Source organism: Nicotiana sylvestris, chromosome 4, assembly GCF_000393655.2.
Source record: "Nicotiana sylvestris chromosome 4, ASM39365v2, whole genome shotgun sequence".
Taxonomy (NCBI): Eukaryota; Viridiplantae; Streptophyta; class Magnoliopsida; order Solanales; family Solanaceae; genus Nicotiana; species Nicotiana sylvestris.
The window spans coordinates 140,208,774-140,225,395 of NC_091060.1; the positions used below are offsets into that span (position 1 = coordinate 140,208,774).

General features: G+C 35.4%; 2 protein-coding genes across 4 annotated transcripts; both read left to right on the forward strand.

The window, feature by feature from the left end:
* The first annotated feature begins 1,218 nt into the window (after nt 1-1,218).
* LOC104242552 (uncharacterized) lies at nt 1,219-6,555 on the forward strand. 2 transcript variants are annotated; one of them, XM_009797627.2, is made up of 6 exons: nt 1,219-1,380; nt 1,556-1,648; nt 2,255-2,390; nt 4,207-4,344; nt 4,450-4,571; nt 6,071-6,555. In XM_009797627.2, the coding sequence occupies exons 2-6, from the start codon at nt 1,605-1,607 to the stop codon at nt 6,228-6,230; spliced, it is 600 nt and encodes a 199-aa protein (XP_009795929.1). In that variant the 5' UTR covers nt 1,219-1,380; nt 1,556-1,604; the 3' UTR covers nt 6,231-6,555. The 2 variants fall into 2 exon arrangements, with proteins under 2 accessions (XP_009795929.1, XP_070028369.1); XM_070172268.1 differs by having other exon boundaries at nt 1,225-1,380; nt 2,243-2,390.
* Nucleotides 6,556-8,635: 2,080 nt separating this feature from the next.
* On the forward strand, nt 8,636-15,720 carry LOC104242550 (uncharacterized). Of its 2 annotated transcripts, none has more exons than XM_009797624.2 (16): nt 8,636-8,793; nt 9,902-9,975; nt 10,550-10,671; nt 10,937-10,993; nt 11,081-11,200; nt 11,307-11,432; nt 11,674-11,815; nt 12,747-12,917; nt 13,048-13,203; nt 13,287-13,393; nt 13,482-13,572; nt 13,886-14,027; nt 14,117-14,273; nt 14,422-14,538; nt 15,098-15,224; nt 15,334-15,720. In XM_009797624.2, exons 1-16 carry the CDS (start codon nt 8,730-8,732, stop codon nt 15,568-15,570), a joined length of 2,010 nt encoding a protein of 669 aa, XP_009795926.1. In that variant the 5' UTR covers nt 8,636-8,729; the 3' UTR covers nt 15,571-15,720. The 2 variants fall into 2 exon arrangements, with proteins under 2 accessions (XP_009795926.1, XP_009795928.1); XM_009797626.2 differs by lacking the exon at nt 8,636-8,793 and adding an exon at nt 9,505-9,552.
* Nucleotides 15,721-16,622: the final 902 nt, after the last annotated feature.

The following is a 16,622-nucleotide window of genomic DNA, read 5'->3' on the forward strand; positions in this document are numbered from 1 at the left end:
CGAGAAGAAGTAGAAGATTCCGACATTATAGAGGACTCCGACTTGATTTTGTTGAATTTGAGAATTCAATTTGAGAGGTGGGAGATGGGAAATTTTGGTCTGCAAAGAGGAGAGAAGAACGATGGCTAACAAACTGGGTGAAATTCGTATTTTATTTAGGTTATTTGTTAATGGGTCGGAGCCGATGGGTTATTTTGGGCCGGTTCGGGTTCAACAGATTGGGTATGGACATGGGTCTTTTGTTTTAGAATAAGCCAATGAAATTTGTCACGTAATTAGTATTTAACCTTTCTTTTTTTAAATGAGGAACCGTTAGTTGGAGTGGCATGTTCTGGCCCTTTTCCGTTATGCAAAATAGGAGTAGTACTCAATTTCTTCGTAGGTAGCGCCGGTTTCCCTTTGTCCGAATTAATTGACTAGAAATCCGGCACTTTTAAAAACAATATATATATATGACCAACAAGTTGGAGTAGACCCCTAGTGCAAATTTATAATGCAATTTGCAGTGATTGAAGTATTTGATAAATTTGGACAAAGTTACTCCAAATTAAAATGCGAATAAATGCCAGCATAGGTGGTGAAGTTCAAAAAAATTCACAAGTAGAACTTCACCATAATATCTTGACATTATTGGCCACCCGGGCTAATTTTAGAAAAATGTATATTTTTAGCTGCCCCATAAATATAATTGATAATATATATATATATATATATATATATATATATATATATATATATATATATATATATATATTTCTATATAAGAAAAAATATATTTTTTTTACTAAGAAAATTTGATTAGTTTCGGCCGAGCGCCCAATTTTGTATTTTGCCCTAATTTTTACGCATTTAGAAGCCCCTCCCCGAATGCAAAATCTAGATGGGATCTTTACACAAATAGCCGGTCGAATTCACTATTACTTATTAAAAACAGTATACATAGATTATACAATAATTATACACGATTAAATATATATTATACATCCACCATCTATTTTAAGTTTAAGCACAGAACAACAGCCCACTACCCTCAAGTTGGGTCTCGGGGATCACATCCAAGCCCATATCATATTGGGATTGACCCAAGAACTTATCGGCCCAATCGAACCGATGAGCCCAATCAAGCCCATCGCTTACTGCTTACACGCGCCAGCAAAGGAGCGTGAGAAAACCGACAAAAGTTTCTGAATCATAGGACTCCAAACCCGGCAAGTAAAAGGAAACGATAATCGTCGTCAAAGTGGACTCTCTCCGGTTTTCTTTAGCTAAAAAGGGAGACCAAAAGTCTGTCTTTCTAAAATCCAAAAAAGGGACATACACAGATCAATCCTTTGATCATTCTATCGATCTTATCGAAAGCTCCAATTCTCAGAATCTTAGGTTTTTTTTCCTACTCCAAGCATAAAATCCTCAATTATTCTATCTTAATTCACCACAAATTTTAATTGGAATTATTGGTTTACCTAATTTGGATTCCCAATTAGCTTACCTAACTCCGTTTTCTTTGTTTAAGTATCTTATTGATTATTCAATTTTGTTCTCTTTGATATCATAGATTTTAATCCAAAGGGTGAGGTTTTCGTGGATCTTTTTGGAGCAGAGTAATGTCTGTAGCTTCTGATCAAGCCACCAGCATCTGCAGTCACTGGTAAATTTTTTTTTAAACTTTTTTTTTTTCGTTTTTGTTCTGTTTGTTTGATGAAGATAATATGAAGTTAAATACAAACCATGTTTATTTCTGGGTACAATTTAATGCCATTCTTCTGCTAGGAAGAGAGAAATGTGTATTAACTATTATGATTGTTAGCTTAACTAACGAAAAATTATGGCACTTGAAAGTTGCTTTTCCTATTAACTACCCATATGGTCTAATATGGAACAATTAGAATCCGTTTGATCTTTTCAGTCAGCTTAGTGGATTAATGTAACTTTTTATTGGCACAATTTTGTTTTTTAGACTTGATTCTGCGACGAAGAAGAATCTTATCCCCTGCGTGATGGGGAAGCTACATAGAATATATATGAATTTAATACGTGTAGTTCTCTAGCCTGCATACAACCCACCCTCCCCAGACCCCACTTGTGAGATCACATTGGGTATGTTGTTGTTGTAGTTTACTTGCAATGTTGCCATTTATGCATGGCTTCTAGCATCATGCTTATTTTGTGTTTCGGTTGTATTGATTTTGATCCTTCTGTTTACTTCTGAATTTGAGGCATTCATCACTTGCTAATTGAACAGTGATATTTACAGTGACAGAGCAATTCCTTCCACCAACCTCAATTTGCATTTTGCTCACTGCTCCCGGAATCTTGAAAAATGTAAAATCTGTGGGGATATGGTTCCTAAAAAATTTGCAGAGGAACATTTCTTGAGCACTCATGCTCCGGTAAGTGAGCTTATTTGTTTGACCTCTTTTACTCTTTGGGAGCAATGGGAGAGGTTGTAATCCTAATATAGGAAACAAGATACTTTTCTTGTTATCTTACTTATTCTCGACTTTTAGGCGCAAGGAGTGCCCATCATGTATATAATGTTTACATAAATGCATTTGTACCTTATCTAGCTATATATGTTTGTAAACATGCATTCATGTTCTCTTTTTGTATTTATGTTTGTTCCTGCACCAATTGTTTGCCCCCGAGGGCTTTGGTTCGGTGGTGAGAGCGCACCGCATAATGTGTAGGTTTAGTGCACGACACGAATTCTAACCCTGCATCAATTACTGTTGAGGGATTTATATACATAAAAATGAATGGGTATGGAGTAGGGGGTTTTACCCTGTCATGTTTTTTGTTGTTGCAATTACAGGATATATGTGTTTATAAACATGAATAGATTGGATTAGCCGACAGATTTCACCGGCTCGTTCTCTTTGGCATCAGTAGTTGTATATTCCTGTAAGTTGAAAACAAGAAGTATCTACTTCATGGTGTACTTTCCTGAAAGGAATTTGAAGATGGGGATAATAAGGATTTGCTCTTTAGGATGATGTGGTCTAAGAACTCACTAGCTTTCATACCTCACATGTCGCCACATTGTTGAACTTCTGGTTCGAATGGCATAAGAGGGTCTTTGAAATCTTTATTGAAACTGACTGGAAAAACAAGCTTGATGAATGGGAATTTCTGCTGCTCAATTAGTCTTGTTCTAATGAATTATAGCTTTTCAAAGTCATCTATGTGCATTTGCCTGATGTTCAATTGCTGTTTCTATAACCAACTGAGTAGATAGGTTTCATTGGGCCTTTTTCATATTTGCTTAGTGTATATTGCGATTCTAAATATAAGCTATGGTAAATAGGCTTTGCTACTGAATTCTTTGCATAGAACATGGACGTGACAGGGTGCTGCATGTGATCCATTGTAGAATTTTTTATAAACAATTTAGGAGGTTTTGATCAGTGATAAATAACATGAATAGGTATAAGGTAAACTGCATTTATGGTTGAACACTTGAGCAACCCCTAACCCCAGCAAAATCTCAAGCTATGAAATGCTCTTCCGTTTACCAAAACCAAGATGATTCCTCATAGTGGGCATTATAGTTTGACAAGTGTATTAGTTAAAAATCCATTTTATATGAAACTTACAACAATGCTTAGCCTGCATAACAAGTATTTTTTGTTGTCTTCTTGCTTACAACAAGTGATCTTAAGTTTTAACTAGCTGAATATATCTTATAGAGACTTGCTCTAAGAATAGACTGCTAAAATCTATCACACAAACCAGAGGTAGTAAGCCCTGCAGAGCAACTGAGCAAGTATATTTTGTTGTCTTCTTGCTTACAACAGCTGATGTTAGTTGTAACTTTTAGCTGAATATGTCGTCCAAAAATGTGCTCTGTGAACAGACTGCTGGCTTCTATGGTGCAAACCAGAGGTAGTGAGGCTTTAGAGAACCAAAAATGTTTTGGCTTGTGCCTTTGCTTTTCAGGGATTATCATTGGATAAGTAATAGGGATATTGAATAGGAGAACCAGCGTTAAGTGCTGGATTTAGGTTATTGCTTTTCTTTCTTCTTAAGGATCTATGTAGAAGATATTGATTAAATGTTTTCTCACCTTTTTTCCATTCATTTCTTATTGAGAGCGGGGCTGCTGTGGGACAGGGGATAGTATTCTGTTCCTTCTTCTTTGTGGTTTGATTAACTCCGTAGGCCAAACTATACCTATTTGATGTGATTACTGTGCTTGTTTATTTTTAGGTTGCCTGTTCTTTGTGTAGTGAGACAATGGAACGTGAGATTCTAGCTGTTCATAGAGGTGAAAATTGCCCAAAAAGGATTGTGACATGCGAGTATTGCGAGTTTCCTTTGCCTGCGATTGACTTATTCGAGCATCAGGTAATAAGAATTATCATCTGACATCTTTTGTGTTTTCTATGTTCAGGAGTGATTGGATTTTTGCATCTTACTCTTTGGTTGTGATATTTACACTGTCTTGATCAGGAAGTATGTGGGAACCGAACAGAATTATGTCATCTTTGTAGCAGATATATTAGACTCCGAGAAATAAATGTTCATGAGAGTAGATGCAATGGAATCATAAACAATGTTGCAGAATCTTCCAGGTATTAAGGACAAAGTATTTTATTTAATTGGCTTTTCGCAAATGTTCTCTCATCGAGGTCTTTTATAATATAGATATCTGAGATCTGAGATCTGAGATCTGAGATCCAACTGTTAGTATTATTCTTTAAATTAAGTTCAACTCCAATTGGAAACATGTAACTCCCTCACACTCTTACTTTTTTTTTTTTGTTTTTGATAAGGCTCCCTCACACTCTTATTGTCTGTTATGATTTGTCTAAATATGCATCTTCTGTCACTCTTGGCTTAATGTTTTATTTTCCTCTCTTATTGGTACAACAATCGGACTGTCGATCTTGTGTCCTAGTGATTGATGAGGACTTAACTCCCTGCAAACGAAAAAGGAATAGAATAAGTAAAGCAGATTATGAGGAAACATCCCTATAAATGCATCATGTTGTGTGGTCACAACTTAGGGGACTATCATCATTATAGCTAAAAATGAATTTAGGGGAAATTTTGACATGACTTCATTAAATGTACATGTTAAGTTTTCCCAGAAGTAATTTCATAAGGCACACCACCATGTAATCCATTTCGGTCGAATCCCCTATGGACAACGGTACATGCATGAGTAATGAGAGGGTTATTTGGATAAGTTGCTGTTAAACTATGCAAAATTTTAATGGAAATCATACTAAGACCTTAAAGATGTTTTTCTGCTCTTTAGTTCTCATCTTAACCATCCATTTAAAGACTGAGACTCCAATGTAGCCAAAGCTTGCACTTGAGCTTCTTTTTCTTCTCTTCTTTATTCTGATTAAGAAAAACTTCATCTTTTTCTGTGATATGAGTCTTTCATGTCTCTTCTCTATGTTTATTAAAGAAGTCTGTTTTTCTTCAGCTACCAAAAGTTAAATTAGCAATTCTCTTTCCAATATATTATCATGGCATCACCCGTTGCCGTATTTCAACTCTTAAATAATTTTCTCTACTCTGTTAGTATGTGCCATGGCATTGAATTAAAATGTGATTTGGCCAGCACACCTGCAATTTACATATAGAATATGCTCACTTGTTTAGACTCTGTGCCTCAAGTTTGACGATGTTGCGTATTTGGAATCCAAGTTTGGGATGTAGGGGCTTCCTTTGTCACAAGTCTCAGTAGTGTATTAAATAAGAAATCTGATGTTTAGTGTAAAAATAGTGAATAAGAAAACAAGCAGTTGTCGGATCATGCATATGATCTATGCAGAAAGTTCTAAAACAGTAGGTTTAATGATTTTACTATCTTTAGAAGTAAAATTGATAGACACAAAAGTTCCTAGGCCTGAGCATGTGGTCTGTTTCATATTTGTTCTCTATAGTGAACCTATTTGCAATTCGTTTGTTGGATTGAATTTCCATCATTATCTCTCGAACCCATAAATGGAAATCAGATCTTGAACACTAATCGAACTTTCAGTACCATAGTTTATCTGTTGCATGTCAAGTTCTGGTATTTATTTGTCATGTCTTTGCTCTTTGGTTTCTCTCAAAGGAACACGCATGCAGCTGAAAGAGATCGTGGTCCTCCAAGAAGGCAGCCACAAGAATTCTCCAAAAAGCGGCTTCTGTTTACAATCGCGATAACAGGCATTGCAGTCTTGTTAGGCTCACTTCTTTTCCAGAGGAAACTCGAGCATACTCAATTACACTAGTACTGAAGATGGGTGTCGGCAGGCTTTTCCTTTGATCCATCAACTGGTATTTCAAATCACCAGAATTTCTTACTATCAGAGAACTTACTATAAGTATAACTATATGCCTAAATATTCCATCTGTACAAGTCTTTAATATGCGAATCCATTTCTTATGAGATGAGTTGAACTGCATACGGGTGTTATGTAAAGTGGAAGTTGATCAAACTGTATCTCTAGTGGTAGTGAAAATAATGTGACTGCCTTCTTCTTCTTGTTGAAGCAATGGTGTTTGTATCGGAATATTATTCCACGATGATTATGTTCACGAGCTCTGCTTTGTTAATACCCGGGAAACAGAATTGTGGATATAATTAATATAGTATCAAGTTTTGCAACTTCTCCACCATGAGGAGATGATCGTGTCATATACACTGATCTCATGTACCTAAAAAAGCACAAGGCTCATGATTTTTTGTTTCTTTCTGCCAAGAATTAGCTCGAAGCTCCATTTCAACTTTGGTTATGACAAGCATGAAAGCCCCAGCTACCAATACTAAATGCCAGCCCAACCTTCAACTGTCCCGCAAACGACTCTGGTGGCCTAAAGAAACCTCTACTCTAATAATATATATTTCACGAGGCATGCTTTAATACTGCAGTTAGTTATGTCTCAAGAATCAGGCTTCAATGCATGGGTTCACCAACAGTTTGTATACAAACACTTATTCCGATCTTTCTCCCGTCATAAGCGTGTTATGTGCACTTTCTAAATTCTTGTCAGCTCACGTGATAATAATCTCTCTCTTTTTGGTATTGCATTATTATTGTCTTGCCCTACTGCACACATGAAAAAACAATACATTAATTGAAAAAAGAAATATCTTCTCATGTCATTTCTTACTGTTCCAAATCCGATTGTTTCTATGTTGTTTTCTTAGAATTTGAGTGTGTTTGGTCTTACATAAATTATCATTTAGAAAAATGCTTTTTTCAGAAGAAAGTCTTTGGCTGCTATTTTTTTTTCTTTTTGGGATGATTTCCATAAAAGAGGAATCTTTTCTTCTAAAATGTGAGCACCTATTGTGTGTATCATTAACTTGTTCAACTGCCGGTAATTTGTATACCGTCCTACTTCACCAAAAATATCAAATGTACCCCATGGCAAAGTGCTCATTTAGATATTATTACCAACTGATAATACTCAATTTCATTAAAATGTTATTTGATTTGATAATACTATCTAATAATCTCTAATATATATATTTAAAACTTATTTTTCATGAAAATTAATTGTCGCCTATATCAAACACATAAATATTGCCTTTTTGTGTTCTTTCAATCCAAAATTGTAAAATTTGAAATGAAACAACAACAATATCTATAATAATAACAACCACAAAGAAAAAGCAAGAAACATAAAACGAAAAGGGTATTTCTGTCGGCCCGTTCGCTGTGAAACAGAGCAACCAACTCCCACACTCTCGTTGTTTAGGGGCTCATAAAAACCCGACAAACTGAACCAAACCAAACCGATCAAAAAATCCGATACTTTTTGGTTTGGTTTGGTTTTGGTTTTGAATTTTAAAAACCAATCAAATTTGGTTTAGTTCTGGCGTTAATAAAAAAATAACCGAAAAAGCCCGAACCAAACTGAATATGGGAGTAGCTATTTCAAATTTATTATTACACCTATATATGCATATTTTTATATAAAATTTCAAAAGTTTTATGGTGAATGTTAATCATTTGCACTTTTAGTACAGTTCTTTAGCGTTATATTCTGGTTTGATTGATAGTTTTCTTTTGTTAAGTGTAAGAATCCATTTCATGTTAAAAAAATATATTTTTAATTGAGTCCTTAAAGTATTTGATTCAATTATCATCAATATATTTTAGTAAATAATAGATTTCTCAAAGGGCAATTGATTTGATAGTGTTACGTTGAAAATGTGGTCGCCGGAATATGTGTTTGGTAGTGTATGTCATATATTTAAGAAAAAATCGATAAATAACCGAAAAAATCGACAAACAGACAAACCCGACATAAACCGAATCGAGAAAAAAACGATTTAATTGGTTTGGTTTGGTTCTAATATTTGAAAAACCGACTTACTTGATTTGATTTTTTTTTAAGAAAAAACTGATCCAAACCGAACCATGACCACCCCTGCTCTCGTTCACTATCATCTTACAAAAGAGAAGTTCCACTACATATATAATTTTAATATCTGTTACATTCAGTTTTGAAGTACTCATACAATTCCAAAAACGATAAAAGCTTATAATGATCTCTGTGATATAAAAGGAACAGAAGTGGAGATAATTGAAGTCCATTTTCGCTGACCGAGTGTGAATACTCGATCATAATACTTCAGATATAAACTTGATGAGCGGCGATTCAGCACATTAACTGACGGCAGAAGCGGTGGGGTGGGTGGAATACGGCGGAAGTTGGTGGCGCGTAATTGAAATGGACGGCTAACTCATAACGTTGGACGGGGACAGCGAAGCAACACGATGGGTTATCGGCGTCGTTTCAAACACATGATAAAATGCTTATGCGCGTGCGCTGTACAAACAGGTACGACGTCTAACTACGTATTCACACGTGCCCCCAAATACTAGCAGGTTATTATTATAATCGTCTCTTTTTTTTTTCTTTTTTTTTTTCTGGTATTATATTTGTCCATTTTTCTGGCGTTATATGTGTCTGTTTAAATAATAATCTTAAAGTTATACTGCAGAGGAATGAAATTACATTATAATACTTTGCTTTATAAGCAACCTCCTAATTCCTATATTGTTATCTTTACTCTTTAGCTTTTAAAGTTTATTCTTAGAAAAAAGAAGATTAAAATTGAACACTCGATTTTCATTTGGACTTGTCCCAAATTAGCATCCACTTCCGTCTTTCTTCTCATTCTTTATGATTCTTATCTACTAACTAAAATTAAAAAGGTTTACCAAATTTTGTCACAAACTTCAAGTTTATTGCTTCGTATCTAAGATATAAACTTTATATATATTAAAAAAAAAACGGATACATAAATTTTAAAAGATACGAATATAACACATACATAAATGCATGATTACTTGATATATTATTCCATCAGGCGTCTTTACTTCCAAGCTATATCTAATTTCACCAAACGATAGTGGCGCAATAGCAAAAGTGGATTATTAAAGCTAAAGCCAGGAAATAAAAGAATTCATTTCCCTGTAGTTAAAGTTAAGTCTAATTACAAAATTGTAGATTGTTATATATATGTGACATATCTTTTAGTGTAACTTATATATCTCAACTCATAGCTCCAACGTAACATATTACTGCAAATCGTTGGTAACACAAGAAGAACAATTTTCTTTTTCAACACCATTTTTGAGCCTGTGAAATTTTATAGTTACCCATGCAAATTATAGGAAGGGAGCCTTGGCGTAACTGGTAAAGTTGCTGCCATGTGACCAGGAGGCCACGGGTTCGATCCGTGGAAACAACCTCTTGCAGAAATGCAGGGTAAGGCTGCGTGCAATAGGCCCTTGTGGTCCGGCCCTTCCCCCGACCCCGCGCATTGTGGGAGCTTAGTGTGCACCGGGCTGCCCTTTACCCATGCAAACTGTACTTTGGATAAAATTCATAGCATTTTAATGAGCCAGACTTAATATTCTTTTTTCTTGTTTGTCTTTTACAGGAGCTTGTTGTCATAGCGGAGGTCCTGGAACAATGTCCCCAATTGGAGTGAAGTTGTACATTCAGGATCGCCATGTAAGGATTCTTGAATATATATATATATATATATATATGTGTGTGTGTGTGTAATTGATTATTTACCATGTTTTACAGGTTATCGCTCCATCTATAGAAAAGTTATTCATAATTGACTTTTAAGTGACCTGATAGAATAAACTTCTTTGCACTGCCCAGTATATATTAGTTAAACTCATATTTGTTCCCCTTAATTATTGTTTGAACTGGCGAAGTTGTTGCATTGCAATTTTGTCTTGCCAGCAAGCAGTAGAACAGTGTCTCTTACAGTCTTGCGTATTTTCAGAAAAAAAAAAAAAAAACAGAAATATGGAAAATGTTGTCTTTTACAATGTATTGTTAACAAGTCCTCATGCTTCTTTTCAAGGCTTGTTTTGTTTCTGTTTTCTGCTATTATATCCCTTGTGTATCAGTTATTGCACTTCATCCATTTTGATAATTCTACATAAAGATAAATAAGGATGTGAGTATGCTTGCACATTATGAACACAGAGGAAAGAAAGTAGATAGTGGTTAGCTTTATGAGTTTTCTTCTACACAGAGAAAATCATTACAACATTACTTTTTTTTGCAGGTGATGATGGATAATGGCATAGTCCAAGTCACGTTATCAAATCCGGACGGAATTGTCACCGGAATACACTATAATGGCATTGATAATCTACTTGAAGTCCTTAATGATGAATCCAACCGAGGGTAATTGGCTTCAACTTACATGTTTCTTGCATATTCCTTAGGCTGAACTCATGAAAACCTAAGAGTTTAAAAGTGCAAAGAGAAACCTGGCATAAATTTTTGAAATTAGGACATAAAACAAGCTAAGGCATCTGAAACAAGTATGATAGAATTTTAGATTCTAAAGATAAGTAGTTTCCTTTTACAAGTATAATTTTCTTTATGTTGGTCATTTATGTATTGGAATATAGAACTGGTGACCTTAAGCTATGAATGTAATATGCAGATACTGGGACGTCGTCTGGAATTCTCTAGATGGTGGAAGAAGTGGAGTATTTGAAGTGTAAGTTTTTACTGTATTACTTATTTTTAACTAATCAATGAAAATATGGCTAATTTTAAGCGAAAAAAATTATCGATTATCATGTAGGATCAAGGGTACAAATTTCAAGGTTATAACAGAGACAGACGATCAGGTTGAGATATCATTTTCCCGACCATGGGATCCCTCCCTCCAAGGCAAACTTGTTCCGCTGAATATTGACAAAAGGTTCTCTTTCCTAAATATTTCATATTGGATTAAATGAGAATGTGCATGCTATTAGTGTTGCATTACTCATATAATTGTGTTAATCAAGCTAATGATGATGCAACAGGTTTATTTTGCTCCGTGGCTGCTCTGGTTTCTACTCCTATGCCATTTATGAGCATGTTGGTTCACCTGAGTGGCCTGCCTTCAGCCTTGGTGAAACTAGAATAGCATTCAAGCTCCGGAAAGATAAGTAAGAAGAACTTTTCCTCTTTTCTCTACCCTTATGCGTTACGTAGTGGTTAGTAAGCAGAACTATTTATATGTTCCAAACCAAATGCCTGATCTATAGACCTTAGATAAATCTTATTTTGGAAAACGTAATCAATGCAGTCCCACCTAGTTAGAGGTCAGTTGCTCTTTGGCCTGATGCTGAATATTTATTGGCTCTGTAATCACTACTTCATGATAAATTTGGTACTTTCAATGAATAGGTTTCATTACATGGCTGTGGCAGACAATAGGCAAAGATTCATGCCTCTACCAGATGACCGATTGCCTGCAAGATGCCAACGCCTTGCTTATGCAGAAGCGGTCCTACTTAATAATCCCGTGGAGCCTGAGCTAAGAGGAGAGGTAACTCTTCTTTTACTGATTATTTGGTTTCATCAACTTATTAAGAAAATTATATCCCACATAAGGTTTTGGTAAAAAAAATTTAAACTATTCTTCTAAATTTGTGTTTTTTACCAACCCATTGATACTTGACTAAATAGCTGATCACTGGAGGAATATCGGTTCATTAATCTGATGACAGTCCTTAATACGGATGACAGGTTAAAAAAGTTTATTCCTGTACTAGTTAAAAACTTTTTAACAGTAACTCATGTTGTTGGTAGAATGGGAAGAATTGGGGGAAGAGGGAACACAGGGAATGAATGGGAAGATCGAAAAGTTGGAAGAAGAAAGGACTTTTTGGTTTAGACGCGTGGAATTGGCTAAGCATTTTATTCGAACAAATATAGAGCCAACCTAACAGGTTACCTTTTCCAAGGCGCTAAATAGGCCTTCGCCCTTACGCCTTTATATATAATAGAAGAAATTTAGATAGTTGTATATAGAATTAGCCAGATCGTCTGAAGTATGAACATAATCGCCTTTGTTCTGAAGGCCTAGTGAGTTCCTTTTTTTTTTCAAAGGCGGTCCTTTTCTTTCCTCAGACCGATGACTCGCTTGTTAAGTACTGCTAACTATTATAGGAGGATGTCGCCCCCTCAGGACTACCAGTAGCTTCAGTTGTTGAATCTCGTGCAAGTTAGGTTGTGGTTGTATTGGCTGCAAGCGGAACGTAGGCACTTTAGGTGTGTGTTGACCATGCACTCTCGCTTCGTGTCATGTCGTATATATGATAGAGATAGTGTGGTGATTGACCTCAATGCTAATGGTGATCCCCAAGGTTCAACGAATGAATGAAGCTATGATCGTACCCGAACTTGTATAGATCCTTAAGTGTTATTAGACTGCTATAGAGAAATGATTAGTGGTTTGATTAATCCCATGCACACAGGTCGATGACAAATACCAGTACTCATGCGATAATAAAGACAACAAGGTCCATGGCTGGATATCTATGGATCCACCTGTGGGGTTCTGGCAAATTACTCCGAGTGATGAATTTCGATCTGGTGGACCTGTCAAACAGAACCTCACATCCCATGTCGGTCCAACTACCCTAGCTGTAAGGCCTTTCTTCTAACTCAGTACTTTTACCATGAAAGTTTTCAACAAGATGGATAAATTCACAACAATAGGATACTTCTCCGTGGCTACACATTGGTCATTTATGGGTGAAAATGTGATATTAACAGATGTTTCTAAGCTCTCATTACGCTGGGGACGATCTAACACCAAAATTTGCTCAAGGGGAAGCATGGAAGAAAGTTTTTGGCCCCATTTTTATATATGTTAATTCTGTTATGCAAGGGGAAGATCCTGTTGCTCTATGGGATGATGCCAACATACAGGTTTAGCAGTGAAAGGATTTGAAATATACTCCAAATTTTGTATATGCATGAGTTCAAAGTTTTTATATCAGCTACTGTTGCAGATGCAGGTTGAAGTTCTAAGCTGGCCTTACTGTTTTCCAGCATCAGAAGATTTTCCATCAGCAGACCAACGGGGCAATGTTAGTGGAAGACTTTTGGTTCAAGACAAGTAAGGACATAATGCTTTTAGCTCAAATATTGTATTCAAACTTAAAGTCTAAATACGATTTTTAAAGCCTTATGACTACTTTTGATAGGTACATTAATGATGATTATATAGCAGCAAATGGCGCTTATGTTGGGCTTGCTCCACCAGGAGAAGCTGGTTCCTGGCAAAAAGAATGCAAGGTCATCTTTGCTAACCTAATTATTTATCAACTAACTAAACAATGTTTTCGAGATACTTGCATAAAACAAGTATGATGATTATACACCCTAAAAACTCTGTTTATGTATATGTATTTTCTTTTCTTTTTCCCCCTCCGCTTCTTGAAAACTTATAACAAATAAGTGTGAACTTGATTTCTAAGACCAAAGAACAAGCTGACAAATCCTATCCCTAAAGTTGGAAGCTCTAATTGATCTTTCATTTTGTTGCAAAATGATTTAGCTACTTGAAAAATGAAAAAGAAAGTAAAAACTTAGGATTTCTCTGTTTCAGGACTACCAATTTTGGGCTACAGCAGACAACGATGGATACTTCTCCATAAACAATATACGTCCGGGGGACTACAATCTTTATGCATGGGTCCCTGGATTCATTGGGGACTATTTATATGAGACTCCCATTTCCATATCTCCAGGTCCTGACTCCAGACTTACTTGCACTTCAACTACCATCTCTTAACCAAACACTTTGAATCTCATGTGATTCCATGATACATTGAAACAGGTCGTAATGTTGATGTGGACGAAATCGTATATCAGCCTCCAAGGGATGGCCCCACATTATGGGAAATAGGCATTCCTGATCGTACTGCTGCAGAATTTTTTGTTCCTGAACCCAACCCAAGATTTATCAACAAGCTTTTCGTCAATCATCCTGATAGGTTAGTAACGTATCTTTATGTATAGACCTTATGTTTCAACGTGTCCAGCTAGTTAAAATAATTCCTTTCTCTTTGACAAAATTCATCGCATGTGTCCAGCATATATATGCACTGAGAAAAACACTTTGTTGTTGTCTTTAAATTACAGGTTTAGGCAATATGGATTGTGGGAAAGATACTCCGAGCTATATCCAAAGGATGACCTTGTGTATGTAACTGGAGAAAGTGACTATAGTAAAGACTGGTTTTTTGCTCAGGTTCCAAGGTGAGCTATTCAGTAATCTAATGAGTTTGGAAACTGAACTGCTATGCTAAATTCCATGCTTTTCACCAATATTTATCCGTACGTGTTAGTATTTCACTATTAGAAATGTCAGAATTTTCAGAAGAGTGCCATATTGATTGGGACTGAGGGAGTCTTCTTTACTCGTTCCATCTGTCAAAATCAAGTGCCACCCACCTAAAAAGCTGGTTGATATCTATTCTTACTCAAAAATGCAAAATATCACTAAGTCGCCTAGGTGATAAAGAAAGTTTTTTGTGTTTTTTCAAGAGGAACTCTCCTCTAACCCCCCCCCCCCTTTCCTTTTCTCATTCCACCAGCCATGAAGCAGAATTAAGCTGTGGTGTGTCTGAAAACTGGAATACTATGCTAAATTCCATGTTTTCACCAACACTTATCTGGACGTTTTAGTACCAAATATGTTACCATGTGTCTAAAGAGTGTCATGTAAATTGGGATCGATGATGTGCTGTTACATTTTTCCATCAGTCATAATTCCTCCAACCGCCATCTCTTTTTATATCTGGCTCTTTCTTTGTAGGAGAAAAGAGGATGGCACATATCAAGGAACGACGTGGCAAATCAGATTTAAACTTGATTCGGTCAATCAAGGAGGAACTTATAAATTGCGCATTGCAATTGCATCTGCAACTTTAGCTGAAGTGCAGGTACACTGATCCCTATTGATGTTAACTTAGCTCTTATTTGGCAAATAACTAGCTTCTGCCTTAATGAAATTGTGTCAATTACCTAATACTTTTTATCTTATACTTGCAGGTTCGGGTGAATGATCCGAACACAAACCGGCCTCTATTTTCAACCGGATTGATTGGAAGAGATAACTCAATTGCTAGGCATGGAATTCATGGCCTATATTGGTTGTACAATATAGACATACAGGGAAATCTGCTAGTGCAGGGAGATAACACTATTTACTTGGGCCAACCAAGAAACCAAAGTCCTTTCCAGGGGATTATGTATGACTATATTCGTCTTGAAGCTCCACCAAACTAAGCAATATTCAGAGTTCCCTTTTTGTATAGTGCTCAAATAATTCCAATTCAAAGTAAAATAGTGTATTAATTGTTAACTCTTTGAATTGTATTACCAGGTTCTGATTAATTTCTGGTTTGTGAAGCAATAAAATTCCACCATTTGCTCAGATGTACATAGTGTTTTCTTTTTCTTTTCGTTTATAAACTTCCCTTCACGGATTGTAGACAGTCAACACTCGGGACCAAATTTCCACTATTAGTCTACTAAGTTAAATTATCACTAGAAGAATACATGAAGTTTTGATGATCTTGTCCACCACTAAAATCTGCAGTTTTCCATTTTGATTTTTTTTTTTATATTGAGATTAACTAAACCATTGTCTAGCTTAACTAATTAAAATTAATTGGTAAGTATCAAGTGCTGAAAATGATTATTTGGATTGAAGTGATGATCCTGATAACAAGAAGTTAATATATTTACAAAAATTATAAATTATAAATTTAAAACTATCTTTACATGAAAAAAAAACTGCATTAATAGATTGGAGAGGAATTTAGGGATTTTATTCTGAAAAGGATATATTGACGTTTGCAAAAATAATACTAGGGTTGAAGTAGTAGAAAAAAATGGTCAAACCAAAAGTATTTATATGATGAAACGCCATAAGTTGGGAGATGTGATAAGCATCATGTAATGAAATAATTAGTGTTGATATGGATTGTATGAATAAGCATATACATGATTGGATAGAAGTAATGAAATTCAAAATAAACAATGAATATGTTCGGTAATAAGCTCTTTTTATGTTAAAGTGACGAATATACCCATAATGTTATCTAAAAATAATACAAAGGAGTAACTTTACATGAAAAAGGATGACAACAAATAGAATTGAAAGGATGTAGGACTTTTGTTTCGGAAGGAGTTTTTGGAGACTATAAAAACATATTACGAATAAAATAGTAAAAAGTTTTGACAAATCAAAAGAACTTATAAGATGAAAAATCATTTGTAGGATCACCAAGTTACGTGTTTTGATTGATTTTAGTTTATAAGTACATGACTTATAA